A 21,478-nucleotide genomic window follows, 5' to 3' on the forward strand; every position below is an offset into this window, starting at 1 on the left:
CACACATCAGGAGGTGGGAGGCAGAACACACACATCAGGAGGTGGGAGGCAGAACACACACATCAGGAGGTGGGAGGCAGAACACACACATCAGGCTTAACAGATATCCAGTTAAGGGCCAGGAGTTTATTTGCCTTCTCTTCTCTTGGCAGTGGTACCTGCCATTCTAAAAGGACTGAGCATAGTCTTATCTTTAAATGAAGAGAGAAAAGAAAACTGGGCACAGATTAACTGAGGAACTAGACACTTTCTTCCTTTTGGATTCCTTCTATGAGTGTGTTCTCACACTCACACATACACACACACACACAGGGCACCCAGGCAAGAGACTGACCCAGAGAAATGAAGTGTTGCATGCAATAAGACTTCTGGCAGATGAACACTTGTCTCACAAGAACAGCAAACTGGGAATCTTTTTTTTTTTTTTTTTTTTTTTTTTTTTTTTTTAATGGAAAGAGTTCAGAGAATGGAATCCAATTTTTCCATATCCTTAAGCATTTTGTTTAAATTATTTTCCCCACATTCATTTTTCCATTCATGCAATTAGCTGATACTGCAAAGACAGCAGTAAGAGTCAGGTGACTTTAGCAGAGCTTTTAGGAACTAGCTAACTTTCAAATGAAAACCATGGCTTCGTCTGTTCTACAAGTACTGCCTGAACCCCAATGAGATGCTCAAGCTGTTTTAGAAGCTAGAGATCAGACAGCAGCCACCAAATCAAATTATCTTGGCCTTTCAGAACTTACCTGTGGGAGGTGTGGGAAGAAAAAAACGAACAAAATAAATTAAAAACATAGAGCACATTAAATGCAGGGCAACTACAAAGGGCAGAGTAGGACATATTGAATGTGCCTGAGTGTAGGAAGGAAACAATGTGTGGGAACTAGAAATGCCAGGACACAACTGTCAATCATGCTTACAGGATGCAAGCCTGGTTCTCAAGGGAATTTCCCAGCCTGCCCTCTCTTCCCACATTGACTCCTACACCACATTACTGATTGCTGCTTCTGCTTGCAGCAACACATATTCTTTTTTTTGTTGTTGTTGTTTTTTTGTTTCTTTAGGTCAGAAAATGGGGAACAACTTAGCTGAACTCTCTGTTCAGGGTCTCTCGAGGCAACAGCTGTCAGTGTTTGCATGATCACCTCAAAGCTCAACTCGAAGAGACTATATCCAAGGGTCATACAGGCTGTTAGCAGACTCACTTTGTCAAAGCTACTTGAAGGGCCCAGGGTTTTAGTTTCTTAGTTAGATCCTAGAAACAATGCCATAGTTTCTACAAGTTAGCCTGCAAGGGTTCCTTGGCAGGTAAATTTCTACAGTATAGCTGCTCATCTGCTCACAAGGAGGACCTCTAGTCTGTGAAGCTGGACTCCCTACTCTACGTGTAATATAAACAGGGGAACCACATCTCAGCAGGCCTGTTAGTTTTATTGGCTGGAAGGAAGCTACATTTTGTCTACGTTCTGCAGGGTGGGATATTTGCAAATAAAACACAAGTCAAAAGACCCTAGGACTCAGCAAGGTTCTGTCTGCTACAAGCACTGGCTAACACTCTATTCATATGCACGTGGACTGGTTCTGGATGGATGACTTTGCATAGAGCATATGTTCAAACGCCAGTGATCTGTACCCAGTTTCTGACTCAGTCAGCCTGAGGAAGGACCTTCACAACTGCATTTCTAACAAGTTTCTTGGTGAAGCCTATGATACAGGTCAAGAGAACATACTTTGAAATCTAATTCCTAGATTACATGTTCAGTCTAGGATCCCATATCAGTCAGTTCGTCATCTCCTCTCAAACCTATGAAGGGGGCTCTCACCAGGAAGCTCTACCTATAGAGCACTTGTAAACCCAACCACACAGCAAAGCTGTTTAACCAGGAAATGGGATTCACACGATCTAGAAGAGAGAACATAGATTCAAAGTCAACAAATCAAGTTCTCACCTTAAACAAAGGCTCATTCAGAAGAAGTACATGGATGTGGAACTAACAAAAAAGGTTCAGGACGGGGGTCAGGGATTCTGAAAGGCCAGATTTTACTGTACTTACAAGTGGAAAATTAGCTGTCTAGCTTTCTGGATGCTGATAAAAACAACACAATGTCTTGGTTGGCTAAAGCCAAAAGACAGTTCACTATACCTAGCAATAACAGTTGTCAAATAACATCACTGCACTAGTTCCCTGACTCCAAAAGCCTGATGTTATCAAGTGATGAAGGCCATGTCTGTCTGTTTATACAGTGGTGTGTGTTACAGGAGAGTACCACTGAAACTGGGAAGTCTTGATTTATATAAGGGCTACAAATACGTTCCATATCTCCAAATAAGCCTACCCTTAAAGAAAGTGGTCTTAGTTAGGGTTTCACTGCTATGAACAGACACCATGACTACTGTGGATAGCCCTGGGGCTAATTATATTTGATGTCAATTCCATTCTCCTGTGAGAGGCTGGGAGCAAGGAATGAGTCGGCACTCAGGTGATTTCCTATAAACCTTCTTCCCACCTTAATTTGTAAAATAAAGGAGAGCTGATGATTGGTCAGATAAAGGGAAGGTGGAGCAGAAAGAGAAAAAAAGAAGGAGGTTTGAGAGAGAGGGAAGGCTGAGGAGGAGGAGGAGGAGGAGGAAGAATAGCCGGGTGTGGTGGCACATGCCTATAATCCCAGCACTCGGGAGGCAGAGGCAGGCGGATTTCTGAGTTCGATACCAGTCTGGTCTACAAAGGGAGTTCCAGGACAGCCAGGGCTATACAGAGAAACCCTGTCTCAAAAAAAACAAACAAATGAAAAGAAAAGAAAAGAAAAGAAAAGAAAAGAAAAGAAAAGAAAAGAAAAGAAAAGAAAAGCAGAGCAGAAGCACAAAGCCTGGAGAAACCGCAAGTTCTAAGGGGTCTCTTAGATGGAGAAGATGGTAGTGTAGTGGTAGATCTGCCCAATCTAGGCACACAGCATGTATTCATATTAACTGTGTTCTGTTTCCATTGCCCGGGTATAATTGGGTTGGAGAGATTTACCGCAACAAAATGGTGCCCAACGTATTGATTTGAACTCAATAGCCTGGGAAAAAAAAAAAAAAAAAGCTCACGGCCACCCAAATCTCTGAATAGGGCTTGGGCAGAAATATAGGCTGCAAGAGGATGGATTGCAAACTGAGTCCGAGAGGCCTATAGAGAATGATAGAGAGGCTCGCTCTCCCAACTCCCAGCCAACTCCAGCTACAGCCAGGGGCAGCACCCCAGTCTGGAGCTGTAGGGAACACAACTGCCTGTGAGGACAGCCTGACTGGATCTCCTGACTGCTTGTTTACACTGCGGATTGCCTGAAATCAGCGCACAAGCACACGCTGCCAGCTGCAACCCAAACCAGGGACACAGATGACCACTTGGATCTTTCTACACTCAGCCCCCTGTGGAGATAAAGGTACAAAGGGCTCCGGACTAGGTAATTCATTGACCTAAAGAGAGATGTATAACCTTTTGATACTTAAGGATGGGAAATACAGTAAATATCTTTTTGACTTTACATGATGATATTTTGAATGGTTTGACGGGGATGGATTTAAAGGAAATAGACACCTTATCATTTATCAGTATTGCAATATTTATTCTCTAGATTTTACTATGTCTTCTCAAAAGACTGGGTCCTAGATAAAAAATTCCTTGCCTTAGAAAAGAGATTGCAAGTAACACTAGAAATAAAGGATTTCATAGGTCAAAATAAGCAACAGAAAGAGGAGAATGAGAGTTGGAGGCAGAAGCTGGAAGAGATTCTAGAACAGAAATTTCTGAAGTTCATAGATGAGTCTGAGCATCAGAGAGATAAGCTTAAGACTTGGCAACATAGTCTAGAGGATAATTTATTAAAGTTAGCAAATCAAAATAAGGCAGAAGCTGCAATATTAGAATTACAACATAAAGAGAAGCTAAGATTATGGAAGCACGGTTTAGAACACAAAATACAGGAAATTATAGAACAGCATGAACAACAGAAAGAGAAGTTTAAGACTTGGCAACATAGCTTAGAGGAAACACTAGAATTGAAGACACAGGAAATTATTGACCAAAATAAGAGACAAAAAGATGAAAATGAACTAAAGGTTCAGGATTTCATAAGTCAAANTAAGCAACAGAGAGAGGAGAATGATGGTTGGAGACAGGAGCTAGAAGAGATTCTAGAACAAAGGATGCAGCAGCCCACAGGTCAGACTGAGCAGCAGAAAGGAAATAATGAGAATTGGAACTCAGATGGAGAATAACTTTTTAAAATTAATCAACCAAAAATAAAATAGACAGCAGACTACCAGAATTGCAATATAAAGAAAAAAAAAATCAAAATGTGGAGGCTGAACCTTGAACAGAGAATACAGGAACAGGAAGAGTGACAAAAGGAAAGATATGACGCTTGACACAGATCTTAAGGGAGGAATTTAAATTTTCAGTTAAGGAAAATGCTCAGGTAAAGGCAGAAGATAAAATTAGAGAAAGCCAACCAAAGGTTCCTAGAAGACAAAATTTAGTCTATCTGATTAATATACAACAAAGACCTCCAGATGATGACTATCCACAGGGTTATCAAGAATTTGAATGGCAACCTGTAGATGTGTTAGATCTGAGAAAATTTAAGGAAAGTGTCACTAATTTTGAAATACATTCGCCATTTATAAAACGAATCCTTACTTCTTGGGCTATTAAAAACAGAATAATTCCCCAAGACTGGAAGAATATGGCAAGAGCAATACTAGAACCTGCTGCAAATTTACAATGGTTTGCATGGTGGAGAGATGAAGCGAGGGAGATAGCACAACAAAATAGAGCCGGGGTAGAGAGATTTCCACAGACCAAATGCTTGGTGAAGGTAGCTTTGCTGAGGTAGAGGTGCAGGCTGTATATGATGAAGAAACTCTGGCATTGTGTTGATTGTCAGCCTTAAAGGCCTGGAACAAAGTAGCAGAATCAGGGGAAAGACCTGAACCATTTACTCAAGTCATACACAGACTACAAGAAACCTTCCCTGACTTTTTACAAAGGTTAACATCAGCTGTGGGAAGGAGTATATCAGATTCAGCAGCATTAAAGGCAGTAATTGAGTCTTTAGCCTTTGAAAATGCAAATGTTAAAAACAAGGAAGTAATCAGACCACTGAGGGCAAGGTTGGCATCAATACATGAGTGGATTAGATAACCAGCTGGTGTTGGATCTCACTCACCCGATATGACTATAATAGAGAAGCTGCCAATTACCCAAGATTTCCAATGTTTTAGTTGTGATGAGCGAGGTCATCTCAGAAAGGACTGCAGGAAAAACCAAAGTAATACCAAAAGGAGGCCTATCCCTTATGGAATATGTCAAAAGTGTGCCAAAGGCTGACATTTGACTAGGGAATGCAGAACAACAACAAACAAATGGGGCAACACCGTGCCAAAAAATCTCGGGGGGGGGGGCCCTCTCAAGCCTCAATGCCAGACAGGGAGAGTTCTCTTCCTCAGGACAATTAAATGTAACTGCCTCAAAAACAGATGTTCTGAGACTAGACAAGGCTAAGGCAAGGCTTTAAAGATGGTATAAAGACATATTACTCTAATAAGTCTTACAGGATACTCATATTCTGTCTAACGTGGGCTTCATGGGAATTTGGGTTTAAATCCTGGTTTGATAAGCTGCCTCTTATAAGCAGGTGTAGACTTAAAGATGGGAAATTTCACCTGTGGCTCAGAACTAGATAGGGAATATTAGTCACTGACTATAAGTAGAGAGCAGTGATAATCACCTGCTATGAACAGGTATTAATTAATAGAAGTCTATGGCTCCAGATAGCATAACAGATAGATATTATAATAGGTATTAAATAAATGTCTGTGGCTCCTTGTAGAGAGCACAACAGATAGAGAGTATAACAGATATTTGTGGAAGTTTGAATTAATTGCTTTAAAGATGGCATAAAGATATATTGCTCTAATAAGTCTTACAGGATACTCATATTCTGTCTAACATGGGTTCTATGGGAATTTTGGCTTTAAATACTGGTTTAACAAGCTGCCTCTTATAAGCAGGTATAGATAGAAGTGTGAATCAAAGTCTGCAGGAGACTCAGATCCTCTAACGTGGACTCCACAGGAATTTGGGTTAAAATCCTGACATGACAAATTAGAAAGGCCTAAATAGGCTAAAATGTGTGTGATTTTGAGTATTGTGGTTATTTTATTGTTCCTCTGGGACAGAGGGCAAGCTACAGGTTTTCCTGGTTACCAGCTGAAGGATATGCTAATTTAATGAAAGGGTTTGTCTTTGTGTTTTTGGAAAAGGTGATTAAGGTACTTACACTTCCAGAGTCATACGGATCAGATTTTATAGAAGGAGAACCCCCTGAAGAACTGGATTCCAGAGACTAAAACAAAAAGGTTATCTTGATGATATTAATGTTTTGTTTTGAAATTTATATATTATAGAATATACAGCCTTGGTGAATATCATCGTCAGACATGCTGAACTGACCTGCCTGAATTCCTGATGTCTTGGGTTTTCATCCAGATCCAGTCAGGACACAGACATCAGAGACAATCATTGGTGTGACCTTCTTAAGGCCAATGAATTCCCCCATTTCCCTACCTTTCCCCCTCTCTTCAAAAATATCTCAATGCCCATATTCAGCTTGAAGAAGTTATGAAGAGTTTTCATCCCAGTTCCCTAGGCTTTGGGGCTGGGGATGATTATTATAGGTTGTCTTTGATACTAAAAATTTTGAAGTACAAGGCTTAGACCCAGTCCTTCTATTGCTGTTATTAGAAACAGATCTGAGACGTTTAAGCCTGAGAGTTAAAGGCCAGATAGGAAATGCATGGCTCTAAGTTTATTGTTAGGATATTTTCAGTTAGTCAGAAATGGCTGAGAGTAGGTAACAGAGAACAGTCTAGATTACTTTACATATAGTTGGTTTTCAAAAACATCAGAAGTCCAAGGAATGTGACATTTAATGTTATTTATTCACTTGTTGTTGAGACCAGTCTGCTCCTGACAGCTTTCCCTGTCTTGGATTCAAAGAAGAAACTGAGCATCCTTGAGTTACTCCAGTTGTGGCAAAACAGCCACTAGGCAAGAGTTGCCTCATTTCATCTACAGTCATAATACTGTCCAAAGAAAGGACACAATTACAGGTTAGGACAGCTTGATTCTGCCGAGACAGAGTAGGCTAGTCCTTAGTATTCCTGTTTCTCTAAGTCTGTCAGATGACTCTGGCCAGTAGGCTGAAGATGGATGCTCCAACATGTTGAAGTAAGGGACTATCCTGAAGGGAAACGAAATTTAAGATGAAATTTAAGACCTGTGATTCATGTAACTTAGGTCAAATAGTCCAAATAGTTGTTTGTGAGCTTAGGAGCCTGAGGCTGAGAACCTAGCGGAACAGGCCCGGGCATGTCCGAGCAGGCCTGCCGTGAAAATATTCCTGGGGCCGCCTGACCATAAAGATATAAAGGGAATGCAGGAACATGTCCGGGCTATCTTGGCTGAGTCATCAGCCAATTGGCCCGGCACCTCCTTCTGCCCCGTTGCCCTCCTGACATAGTTTGAAGTTACAGGTTAACCAGATGTTCTGCTGACCTAGATAAGCTTCCGGCCCTCGGGATTCCTGACACCCTGACTTGCACATACTATTCTGCTGATGTTTAAATGAGCCAATTGTGTGAAACCGCGCCAACTCCTCCTAGCCCCCGACCCTCTCCCTGTAAAAAGCCCCTAGCTTTCGAGCCTCGTGGTCGATTCCTCTGTCTCCTGCGTGAGATACTTATCAGCCCGGAGCTCCATCGTCTTTGGTTGTGCTCTTTCCCAAGACTCGAGTGGGGGTCCCTGAAAGGGGGTCCTACAGTCCAAGTGATCAGCAGTCTCTATACATTGGTTAAGTTTTGGAAGCTGTGTTAGGCTTCCTATATATTTTCAGTTAATATCAGTTGTACTTGGATTTCTGATGGGGTTGAAAAACTACATAATCTCCTAGCTAACCCAGGCTTTTTACTTTGAGAAGAACAGTTTTGAGAGGATGGTTTTCAGATGGCATTCAATCTAAAGCAAAGACATTGCCAGATGTAGAATTATGTCTTTTAAATAAGGATAGATGACAGAGGTTCTGTTTAATTAACAAAGACAATAGACTGGGTATTAGGTCTCTTGTACTTTATAAATTACAAAACTGTAATAGTTATGTTCATTTATATCTGAGATAAAATAATCTTTTAATTGGACAGAAAGGGGGAAATGTTGTGGATAGCTCTGGGGCTAATTATATTTGATGTCACTTCCATTCTCCTGTGAGAGGCTATGAACAAGGAATGAGTCAGCACTCAGGTGATTTCCTATAAACCTTCTTCCCACCTTAATTTGTAAAATAAAGGAGAACTGATGATTGGTCAGATAAAAGGGTAGGTGGAGCAGAAAGAGAAAAAAGAGAAGGAGGTTTGAGAGAGAGAGGGAACACAGAGGAGGAGAAAGAAGAAGAAAAGCAGAGAAGAAGCACAAAGCCTGGAGAAACCACAAGTTCTAAGGGTTCTCTTAGATGGAGAAGATGGTAGTGTAGTGGTAGATCTGCCCAATCTAAGCACACTGCATGTATTCATATTAATTGTGTTGAGTTTTCATTGCCGGGGCATAACTGGGTTGAGAGATTTACTGCAACATATGACCAAGGTGATTCTTATAAAAATAACATTTATTTGGGGCTGGCTTACAGGTTCAGAGTTTTGGCCCATTATCATCAAGATAGGAACATGACAATATCCAGGCAAGCATGGTGCAGGAGGAGCTGAGAGTTCTACATCTTCATATGAAGGCTGCTAGTAGACTTCCAAATACCTATGATGAGGGTCTTAAAGCCCACACTCACCTACTCCAACAGGGCCATCCTTTCTAATAGTGCCACTCCCTGGGCCGAACATATACAAACCATCACAGGTAGCAATTCTTTATTTCCAAATCAAATAGAAACCAAATTTGTAATTAATATAGGAGACTATTATGAAACACTGAATTCTGAGAACAAAGCTATTCCAAGGTAGACATCACTCAGTATCTGAGAAGACAAGTGATATTCTATCTGGGGCTTTAGGGCTTCATCTGAGGGGAATGGGTGACATGCTCTGTGCTAGTCCAGAGTCAGCAGAACAATGGCTCTGAGCTCTGTGTCTACCCACAGTCAGACCTCTGCGATTCAGGTGCCTATTTTCATGTTACAAATACTTCAGTTGCTGCAATCAAGTAGATTTAATAGTGAGTATACTAAACATGGGATGAAGCTAGATATGAATGGGTTTTTACTTTCTCCTACTAGAAAAGGTCATCAAAATCTCAATTTACATCTAAGATGTTGGATGATAAGATATAAAGGAGTAGTCCCTGATATAATTAATATTCTTGCTCAGATCTCTTAAGGAAGGAGATGAGCAACTTTATAAACAAGTGAATTCAAAATACCATGTCTCTCACTCCTTTCAACCCTTGAATCTCTTCCAGTTGTTTAAAACAAACTTTGCAGGCAACATGAATATCCTAGAATGTCCTGAAATCCTTCAGCAGTTAAAGAGAAACAACAGGGGGCAGGAACTATATTTTCCTCCTGGCCTGCCCTGTGAGGTCGGGGAAATTATCTTCCCCTGATGTCATTATGTAGAAAGGAATCTGTTTTGGAAGCTAGAATGTTGAGAATTATACAGTATGGTGGTTATTTGTCTATTTGTCTGCTTGTAGCTCCTACCATTGCTGCTCTCGGTCCGTTTATGTGTAAAAGAAAAACTAATAAAAAAAAAACAAAAACAAAAAAAACCCAAAACCCAGATTCTAAAACAGAACTATCTGCAGGCATTCCCTCACTCCCTTCATCTCAAAATTTCCTTTCCTTTCAAATGAATTGATTCTACTTCCTAAATCCCCCTGAGAAGACTCCCTTGCTATCAAATCCACAGGAAAAAAAATCTAACTGAAAGAAGAAAACCCTATTTTGCAATTTCCCAGGAGTTGAAGAGGATCCCACATTTTAAATCTATGTCAGAGAAAATGCAGTTTGTCTAGGGTATAAATAACCACCGGCAACTTTGGAGACAGATCTGATGCTCTCACACATTTTCAGTACATTTTCTGGTTACAGTAAAGTACCAATTTTGTCGCTTGCAAAAAAGAAACAGTTTGTTGATGACTAAGAGTATTGTTGATTTGTGGTTTTATTCTGGGAATTTTACTTCTTATATATCAAAGTGCAACATTTATATACCAAACACACCTTGAGAACCTTTTCCAATGTATTATTATTGAAAGATAGGAAGCTTCCTTTTAGCTTCAGTTTTATTCAAATACAGCAAGATGTTTGTTGCCTTCCCCAGTACATCTGTAATAATTCTTTTTTAATTTTTATTTATTTATTTATTTGAGTACACTGTAGCTGTTTTCAGGCACACCAGAAGAGGGCATCAGATTTCATTACCGATGGTTATGAGCCACCACGTGGTTGCTGGGAATTGAACTCAGGACCTCTGGAAGAGCAGTCAATGCTCTTAACCACTTAGCCATCTCTCCAGCCCCTGTAACGATTGTTAATTGAGTGGATATATTTCAAGTAAATTACGTTTTACTTTGTAGACATTTGATAGACTACAGCATGAAATGGCATGCTTGGAATCTCTACATTATACCTTCAGTTTTCCTGTGTTCTTTACTGTATCATAACTCAGTCAGTTTAGCAAGTGGCTTCCAAGAATCCTTTTGAGAATTCCAAAACGGCCATAATGGTGACCATCTGCATACACTGAGAGCAGGCCAAGAGTGTGGCCGAGGCAGACTTTTCTTTAGATCCTTGTCACAAGCACTGCCAGTCACTTAAGTAGCACGTACTCTGTTTGGCTTGGGTTTTGGTTTCAGTTACATTAGGGGCTCTCTTAAGGCGGGTATTTTGCTAATATGCATGTGGGTGATAGTTAAATCAATAAAACATTTTCATCTAAACAATTATGCTTTATAATATTCACAAGGCAAAACAAAATGTTGGTGGGGCACTTTTTACAATTAGTCCTTTTAGTCAGTGTTTTAAGGATACAGATACCACTTTCCAGAAATAAACACAAATATCCCATAACTTTTAGTTACCATTAAAAAGTAATGAGATTAGGGATCCAGAGATGGCTCAGAAGGTGAAGTACCTGCTATTAATGTATAAAGACTTGGACTTCGGCCCTGAATATCCAGGTGAAGTGTTAGCCATCCGTAACCCCAGTGATAAGGAGTATCGATCCCAGGTGGACAGTCTAGCCTAAATGGTGAGCCCTAGATGTAGTGAGAGCTCTGTCTTGAAAATACTGTGAATAGAGGAAGACGTCTGGGCTACACACACACAAATATGCACACATTCATTTAAACACACGAGAGAGAGAGAGAGAGAGAGAGAGAGAGAGAGAGAGAGAGAGAGAGAGAGAGAGAGAGAGAAGAGAAAATGAAAAACACTGACATTCTTAGATAAAGAAATGGAACATTTAAACTGACAATTCCTAGAGACTAGTTGTAAAAATTCTGTACTATTTCTGTGAAGCACGTACTGAGCGATGGAACAGAATTTTTCATCAGGCAATAAGCTGGTAACCTCAGCCATGTTAGGAAGAATATTCTCAGAGGTCTCAGGGGTACCAAATTACCTTAGATTCTATGACCTAGGTCCTACTCAGATACAGAATGAATAGTGCAATTAACTTCTACCCTTCAAAAGCTCTCTGAGTGTACAGACTACAGAGTGAGTTCACTACTGCAATTTGGTGTGCTGACTGACTGTTCTGCATGCCAATGTGAGGGGATGGTACAGAAAGTCGCGAAAACCTCAGGTACAGAGTCAAGCTGATTTCAAATCCAGGCTCTGACATTTTTAATTTAAATTTAAATATATTTTGAGAATTTCATATACATTCATATAGTATACTATATGAAAAACATTCATATAGTATATATGTATGTGTATATATATATATATGTATATATATATATATATATATATATATACACATATATATATACTACTGAGAGCTCATCCCTAGAGGAGAACTGATTCTAAGTCTCTCAGCGTCCATTGATTTCCTATATTCTTTCAGCTAGGAGTAGGGCCCTGTGAAATTCCTCCATCCACATTGGCACACTCCAACACTTCTAAGTTTCCTGAGATGAGGACAGTTAAGTAACCATCCTGTCATTCTATATCCTTACCTAGAAAATGAAAGCAGTATTACCATCCTTGTAAGTTGGACATGCTTTTGTTGAGATTTGCTCTGTTGCTATATATTTTAATACTAAATGCAGCCCCCCTCCCAAGACCGAGTTGCTCCAGAGATGAGTCTGCCACCCAGACTCAAGTGATGCTATGTGACCTTGCTCCCAAGTTATTTCTGATTGGTGAATAAAGATGCCTACAGTCTATTGCTGGGCTGAATTGAGATAGGCTTGCTGTTCCAGGCCTTGAGTTCAGAGGAGACCATGAGGAAAAAAAGAAGGTGGAAAAAGAAGAAAGATGCCATGGGTTAGGAGTCAAGAAAGCACGGCCAAAGAGGGTGGTCCAGTTGGAGTTAAGAGCAGCCCAGATGACACATGGTAAGTAAAACTTGGGATTATTGACAGGAAAGCAGATTCTAATAGCACAGAGGGTAGATATCTGTCCAGCATTAGTGCTAAATAAGGCTTATTGTAAATAATAAGAGTTGTGTATCTTTTATCTAGGAACTGAATGATCAAAGACAGGATAGAAGACTCAGATTGAGATTAAATATTTTCTACAACTTTTTAATAACACAATGACTCATCTTCAGTGTATACATTGCAGAACTGGGCTTAACAAGTCTAAAATATTATTATTAGCTTCAGTATGAATTAGTTCTAAAAATTCCGTTGGGGTGGAAATAAGCTATCTTTTTGCTCTATGAACTATTACTCATGGTGATGAATTCTTAACTCTGCTACCTCCCATTTCTATACCCTTTGGAGTGTGCTTGAATCCACACTGAGAGACAGTGGAGTGCCCTAGGAAAGCACATGCTCAGCAGAACTGGAATTAATTTTGTCTCTTTTACTTCATTTCTGACCTCAGTTTTCCTGTATGCAAATGAGTTAAAAGTAAATATCCCTACCTTACAGTGTTACTACATATTTCCATAAAATAATGAATGCATAGGCAGGACTTGGTATGGGAGGCAACAACAAACATTTGCACAGTGCTTACCATGTACAGAGTACCATTCAAACACCTCGCATATGTTAGCTCACTGGAGCTTCCTTAGGTCCCTAGCACATTAGACCTATTATATTTAGTCCACATGTGAAGAAACCAGTACCTCACCAGAATCAGTTGAATTTTAAGGTTAGGGTGGTAGAATTAAAATTTGGACAAGTTTCCTTGATTCTAAGATCATAACCACTACAGATGCCCCAATGCCTACTGAAGCCAAGGGTTTGCCATATGTGTTATTACAAGCACAATCAATACATATTTTATGGAATATTTATTTAACCAAATTAATACTTTTTCTGTTCAAATGAGTAAGTTTCTACTTTTTTTTTAAATTGGATATTTTATTTGTTTACATTTCTTTCTTTTTTTTTTTTATTTGTTTTGTTTTGTTTTTCGAGGCAGGGTTTCTTTGTGTAGCCTTGGCTGTCCTGGAACTCATTCTGTAGACCAGGCTGGCCTCGAACTCAGAAATCTGCCTGCCTCTGCCTCCTGAGTACTGGGATTAAAGGAGTGCAGGGATTAAAGGCATGCGCCTCACCCGGCTTGTTTACATTTCAAATGTTATCCTCTTTCCCATTTCCCTTCTGCAAATCCTCCCTTACCCTGCTTCTGTGAGAGTTCTCTCCCACCTACCCACCTGCTCCCACCTCACCGCCCTAGCTCTACACTGGGACATCAAGCCTTCACAGGACCAAGGGCCTCCCCTCCCACTGATACTAGATTAGGCCTCTTCAGCTCCATCAGTCCTTCCCCTAACTCCTCCATTGGGGTCCCTGGTTGGCTGCGAGCATCTGCAACTCTATTGGTCAGGATCTAGCCGAGCCTCTCATAACCAAATCAATATTTTCTGAAATATTTATTAGCTGCTATATAATGTTTAGCAAATCTGCCAAAATGAACTCTCTGTTTATAAGTGTTTTGAAGAAATTTGTGTCTGTTTATTCAGAATATTAAGAAATTAAGTAAATGTTATGGAGAACAATTTAAGATGGGTGGCATCTGTCTACAGGATCTATATTATCATGTTCTGATGAACTGTGTTTGAATTGCAACAAGAATATACAATATGACCATATACATATATGAGATGGTTTAGCAGTAAAAGTATTTGTTACCAGGCCTGGTGAACTGAATTTGATGTCCAGGATCTATATAGTAGGAGGACCAAGAGATTCCCAGAGATTGTCTTCTGACCTCCATAGGAATGCTGTACAGTATATACATCCCCCAACAGTAAATGAATAAATAAATTAATAAATAAATAAACATATTTATTTATTTACAAAATTTAACGGTTAACTTCCATTGTTCTGAACTTATGATTTTATTGCCTGAAATGAAATGAAGTATTGGAATAAAAAGTTAAAATTCTCCTAATGTAATCTAACCATATAGAAGGCTGTTGTTATTTAGCAGGGAAGGGAGAAATTACTCTATAATAAAATGGCAGTTGTTTACAAAGCAAATCCTCACTCATTGGGGAACTAGATCATTGACTACTGGATAAAGCTACTTGCCAACAAGTCTCATGACCTGAATTCAGCCCCTGGGGATCACACGGTCAAAGGAGTGAACCAGCTCCTGAAAGCTGTCCTCTGACTGATACTTGCACTCACGCACACATAAAACAAATGAATGCTATAAAAGTTTTTACTCACGTTCTGTAAAGTAAAAACCTATGCAACTATGTATATGTCACAGATCATCATCGTTCCTGGCCTCATTTTCTGTTCATATCCTTCTTTATTTCCTTTCATTTGTTTCTAATTTATACTGACCCACTGTGTCTTATCTAAATCCACATAAACTGTTGTTGTAAGTCCTTCCTGGCACAAGAGTCTTGAGTAAGTCAATAACACACTGTTGTCTTAATAGGATTTGGAAACAGGTAGGAATAATCCAGTATTTATTATTTCATGTCATTCATGGATTTTTAGCATTCTTCTGGGTTACAGGTTCAAATGAAAAACAGCACTACTGTAGTAGACTGAATAGTTCTAAACTCAAAAACCTGCAAATATTAATGAATATGAAAAAAAATATCACTACAGATGTGGCTAATTTGAGGCCCTTGAGATGTGTAATTTAGCCAGGTGAGCTCTTAATGTCAGTGCAAATTTTTATAAGAGACAGGCAGAGACTCACCACAGTTAGAATGGGAGACATGCTGCAGCTGCGTCCCAGAAGCAGCGATCAGTACCTCTACCAGACAAGACTTCTTCGGGCACCTAAAGCCAGTAGAGGTAAGGCACTGATTCACAGACATGCCCTGTTGACTCAGTCACTATGTCTCTCTGGTCTATAGAATTGTATTGGTTTCAGCTACAATGTTTGCAGCAATTTGTAAGCCATAGGAAGCTAAAGCCACTAGTAATTTGATATGCAAAGGTCAAACAACAGCAAGGTTTTCCTTTTAGCAAAAACAAAACACCCAAAACAAACAAATAAAAAACAACAGTAAATAACAAAAGACAAACGCAAACATAAAACGCCTGAGAAACATAACAATGAGGCTATTTTAATTACCAGAAATAAAACATCAGGAAACAGTTGAATGGGATCCGGAACTTTCACTTTCAAATGGCTGCTGCATGTTCCAGGAACATGCTACATTCCTAAGCAAATTCGCTTACTGCAGGTATTTCTCAATTTAAGTAAGAAGTTATGCCCTAATATATGTATATCATAAACTGAAAATGCTATAGCATGAAGAGTCTGAAGCAATTTAAATGATTAAACATCTGAGCTTAGCACCATTGCTCACTCAACATTGCACTGTAGCTAGGTCATTGCTGAACTGTTTCATACATCACCAAGTGGTTGACTAGAAACTGTAGCTGGCTGCCACAATCTAGCATCAAAATACTTTGGGCCAGTTAGCACTCCTTGCTATGACAAAATACTTGAGGGAACAACTTGTTGCATGAAAATATTATTCAGGTTTGTGGTTTCCATAACTTTGGTCCGTGGCCAGCGTACTCTGTTGCTGTTGGGCTGTAATGGGCAGTTTCAGCAGTTAGAGCTCCCGTGGGACACAGTTGCTTCCTTCATTGCAAGCAGTAAACAGAGCAGGATCCCATTCAATGGAAAAGTCTCAGGGACCCATGTCCTTATCTGGGTCCCACTTCCCACCAACTCCCAGTACTGTCATCAAATTACAAAACCATCCACAGATTAACACTTTGATAAGGGTCCAGTCCTCATGACTGAACCACCTCTCAAATGATGGCAATCACCAGAGAGAAATCAAGCATTCTATATACAAGACTACAGGGAGATAATTCATAATAAAACCATAATAAACACTATGCTGAATCACAAGTATGAGATAAAAATTAAACTTGTGATACAGTACTGAATGCCCGTCTCTTTCACACGATTGTAGGGTTGAAACCCCTTCACCAGGAACATGTGAAGGACAACTTCTCTGGACCAATGAAAAACAGCTAGCACTGCTGGCCTCCTGTGGGTTGCACACTCCCTGCTGTTCAAGAGCCCCTTCTCAAAAACTCATCCACTCATAATCCTCCTGTCCCCATCTTGCCAAACTCCTTAGGGTGTCTTCTTATTTTGCTGGAAGTAAATGAATGCATTTGGAGAATTTCACTTTCGGGAGGTCTTTCAAAGACCTGCTTCTGCATTTCTGAGCTACTTGGATAACCCATATCTAAGCCCCGTTGTGCAACAAGGGGCCTCTAGTAACCAGAGGCAGGCCTAATCACGTACACATTTGCTTTCCTTTAGATTTTGAGGCAGAAAGAGAGGAGATAGATAAACTTCGCCAGCTCAGAAAACTGTAAAGTAAACCACAGGTAGAAGCTTACACCTTGGACATCACAGGACTATTTCAGAATCTAAGAGCAAATGCCCCTTTAGGGTTCAATCCAGTTCCATCCGGCTGTGAGGACATAGGGGGGAGTGTTTCAGGGCAGCTGGAGAGGCAGTTAAGACTTTTATCTTTCCAGTTAAGAGTTTTATCTTTCCAGGGTCTGAGTGGGATGGACGCTCACAGTACCAACTTAGCCACTCAATGTCTGTTTATCCATAAGCAAGGAATCTAGTTTCTGTCTCATCTCCTCTGCAAAATGGGAAGGACAGCTCAACCTACCTCCTTGAGTGCGGCTGTGATGTCAATCAGTACATATAAAGCATTGAGAATAGAGACAGAGAGAAAATAAACAGACTAAGCTACTTTGATTATTGATAACTGGTCCTAAAGTCTATGATTCTCCCATTGTAGTATGCAGCTCACTCTCCTGTCAGTAACATGTGGTGGTTTTACATCTTAGTTTACGAAGTAAGTGCCACATTAATAGCCATCTCATCATCGGCTGTGCATTTCATGAAGTAGAAATCAAGTCTGGTTTTGCTGCTCCTAATGCTCTGTCTGGAAGATGAAAGCACTCAAATATTTGCTCAAAGATAAAGCAAGCTGGTAACATAGGTTCTTAGTCTTCAGCGGCCTTGGAATTCACGTGGGTACTTTTTAGCTATTATAATTATTTTCCTACCTCACTGAATAATAGAATTATGTGGATAACTTTCGAGTATTCTCATGCTCAGGCCCCAGGGATTCCAAACTGACTGCTATAGGATTAGCCCAGTCCACTTAACTCCATATCCATGGGGTCTTCAGACTTGGACATAACTAAGTACAGATAAATAATACTTGACAAAACTGTCTGAATGTGTACAGACTTTTCCCCATTGTCATTATTTTCTTTAAAAATACAATATAATTATTTTCATGACAGTTTAATAAATAATCTGAAGACTATTGAAAGTGTACTGGATATGAATAAGAGGTCCAAGGCAGATATACAACACACTTGAGATCCTTGGGTTTTGATATATTTTTTCAAGTAAGAGATGTGTGTGTGTGTGTGTGTGTGTGTGTGTGTGTGTGTGTGTGTGTGTAACCCAAAGAGACCAGAAGAGGGCATCCAATCCACGAGAGCTGGAATTACTGGCTGTTGTGTAGAAGACCAAACTTAGGTCCTTTGCAAGAGCAGGACAGGCTCTTAAGCACTGAGCTATCTCTCCAGCAAAGATTTGGGTGTCTTTTTAAGGGTCCTGGTGTCAATTCTCTATCAATACTTAGAAATAACTGCATGTAGTCTGAAAGTCAGGTCAGAAAGCTCCAGGATTATCAGTATCCGCTTCAGTTCAGACACAAAGGCATCTGCTGGACCTCTACTTTTGAAGCTGACCAGCAACCAAGGCTCTCTGCTTGCTGAAAGTCAGCAGGAACCTTCCCCGAGGGCCATCTGTAAGCTTTTGTTACATACAAGTTTTCTCAAAGAACTCTGCTCTATCAATTTAGCCACACACACTTCTCATCTTCAGTATCTGGGCAGTTTCCTCATCCTCCACAGACTCCCTCTCATCCCCAACCCATGTTTGACCGCGTGGCCTGCCTCAATAAAGAATTTTCTTAGTCCAGAAGGGTTTTTGCAGAATCCCTCTTACTCCTTCCTAATGCTTCTCTGAGTGACCGTGTATCCACTGACCCCCACACTGCCCACACATCTATCTGGACTTGTTCACGATTTTGGGTTTTGGGGGTTGAGCCTAACTCCAGGGTCTGGAACTGCCTTAGTTAAATGTACTCTCCTTTCCTAATAAGATAATAGGGGTGGGGCGTGTCTGGAAGCTGCAGCTTCCAGGCAGGACCTTGGCTGATGCCACCAAAGAGGAGTACGGTTCATGTTGTTCAGACGATTGTGATCCTGGCAGCAAACCAACTGAGTGACTCTAGTCCTACACACTGCCCAAACTGCCCTCATTCGAGCTGCTTTTGCCCCTAGAACGCATGAGGTCGTGAATCTCTTTACTTCATTTAGAAAAAAAAAAAAAAAAAGCGTTATGTATTTAAAAAGGCACCACAAAATTCCGCAGTGTGAAGAAAGGTGGTTGTGATGGCATGAATGCAACCCATTCCTTCTGAGTGTTGCTTCCAAAGTGAATTTCCGAGAGCTTTCATCCTCCCTGTCCCTCACTCCACCCACCTCTGATCCTTTCTAAAATCCCTTTACTCTTATTCTTGAATGATCCTAGAGTTCTCTGGATTCCTTCGGGCGGACACCCTGAGCACAGAGAGCAGGTGACCAGCCCTCGATTAAGGCAGGAGCTGGGTGAGGCTGGGGGGGGATGAGGTGGGCTGGGGTGGGGGAGCGACTCTTCCCTAAACACGAAAAACCCGGACAGGGTTATCAATCTGGATGACGGAGGCGGGGTTGGGGCGGGGGGAATGTGAAGCTCTCTTGCCTTTGAAGGCCAGTCCTCCCACGCTGCAGCCCTCGTATAGCAGGGACACTGAGTCTCCACAAAACCACCACCTCTCGGGTCCGCGTCTCCCCCGCCCGCATTTGTGGACTGCAGGACGTGAGCCCCAAGGCCGGAGTCCAGAGGATCCGGCTCTCCCTTCGCCTCCCCGGGAAGAACAGCGCAGGGATCCGGAGCCTGCACAACAGGTCCTTTGAACACCTTCCAGGACGAGGAAGTGTGGCCCACTGACTGCTGGAAGGGATAGTGCAGACGAGGACACAATTCCCGCAGACCCGCTACTCTGGTTTCAGTCCTCAGCCCTTCCCTGGTCCCCAACCCCACCGCAACATCTGAGTTAGGCAAAGGATCCCGAAGGCGCGCGTAGGCGCAGAGTTCCGTCCGCGTAGGACGTCCCTGTCTGTCCCGGAGTAAAGTTAGGTACTAAAGGAAGAGAGTCTCTCGGTGCATCTGAGGACCAGACCTCGGAGGGGCGACCGGCGACCACCCACCTTGTGCCTGCGCCTCCATGGTGGCCGGCTTGGAGCTGAGCGCGGCGGGGAACACGCGGACTCCTCGCAGAGCAGAGCTCGGAAGACAGCTAGCCCCGCCGCCCGTGCCCTCTCCGGGCGCGCGTGTCGCGAGCGTTGCGTGGACGGGGCGGGGGACTGCGGGCGGCCACCACTGGCCGCTGCTGGTTACCTCCGCCCCTTCCAGTCCACCTGCTCCACACAGCGCAACCGAGAACGCCAGGTCGGGCGCCACCTGCCGGCCTCTCTGCGCACCCAGTGGGAGGCTTCCCCTCCAGCACACAGTTGCCCTTACAACCAACAACATAGCCCAGAAGCCCACAAGACAAGAGACAAATGCCTTGGCAGAAAGGAAATAGGGAGCATAGGGGTACAATGAGCCATTGGTCCTGGTGCAGACAGTCGGGTTAGGTTCCTGGGCGCCCCAGTACCATATTTTTTGTCAACTGACCATTATATAACTTTGTTTTATATGCCCGTTTATAGAACCCTTACTTAATGTAATTGGTTCATTTAGCATTGAGCATACAGTGCTCGGACTAAAACACAGTTTATTAAGGTTATGTAACGTGTATACTTCCTCTATAAAGTTCATCACACTCTATTGCGTTTAGGGTGTTGGGCATGAAAGTCTGAAATGAAACTAGGCAGTGCTGGCGTGGGGGTAGAGGCTGCAATATTTTGAGACTTTTGTTTACTCCAAAGGACAGAAGAAAAGCTGAGTTTGGTGTTACAAGCAAATCCGAGTGAAAAATAACATAGGAACATGGAGCCTAAGACACATTAATAGGACATGGGCCTTGTTATCACTAGGTTGGTGGAGGAGTCCTTCTCAGAGAAAAGGACTAAAACTTCAGTCCTGTGTCAAGGCTTGACTGGTGGTGGAACTGGAAAGCCAACAGTGTGAATGGGCGCTCACACCTCACCCCCACCAGTCTCTACGTACTTCCTTTACTTCAGCATCTCACGAACTTCATGAAACACAGTCTAGCATTTTCTTGCGCTTGGTGTTATGTAATTTGCATTTTTGCGTGAAAGGGTGTTATTCTTTGTCTATAAAATAGATGGGGGAGTCTGGTGAGATTGAAGGTAGTTATTATATTAAATCTGTAATTTCTACCAAAGAGCCTCAAATAGATTTACAGCTCAGGAAAGACAGTGATTAATCAATCAAAAAGTCATATTTTCACCATGTCCAAGTTACTCTCAAAGTCACAGGCTAAAAATACAAATGGGTGTCCATTCCCTTAAAAGAAAGAATACTGGTGTTCTGTTTTGTGACATGTACACAAACATGCCAGTGGTTTGGGTTGGGTGGTTTGTCTGTTTGTTTTTCTCAGTTTTGTGTTGAAAAATTCGTAGGTATGTAATCATTTTCATGACATTTACCCTATAATGACTTTTAGTAAAAGTTACTAGGCAGGTACAAAGTGGCAACTGGATGG

At 41.4% G+C, this 21,478-nt stretch overlaps 1 protein-coding gene across 4 annotated transcripts in view; it reads right to left on the minus strand.

Annotated features, from left to right (window-relative positions):
- Tpd52l1 (TPD52 like 1) overlaps positions 1-20,238 on the minus strand; it is a 103,335-nt gene extending 83,097 nt beyond the window's left edge. For 3 of the 4 annotated variants that reach the window (XM_029533176.1, XM_021221398.2, XM_021221397.2), the window contains exon 1: positions 20,016-20,238. In XM_029533176.1, coding sequence (XP_029389036.1) covers positions 20,016-20,034 — 19 coding nt within the window. In that variant the 5' untranslated portion in view covers positions 20,035-20,238. The remainder of the gene's footprint in view (positions 1-20,015) is intronic. The other variant, XM_029533175.1, reaches the window with a different exon arrangement.
- Between the last annotated feature and the right edge of the window lie 1,240 nt (positions 20,239-21,478).

The sequence above is a fragment of the Mus pahari genome, chromosome 21, assembly GCF_900095145.1.
Source record: "Mus pahari chromosome 21, PAHARI_EIJ_v1.1, whole genome shotgun sequence".
NCBI lineage: Eukaryota > Metazoa > Chordata > Mammalia > Rodentia > Muridae > Mus > Mus pahari.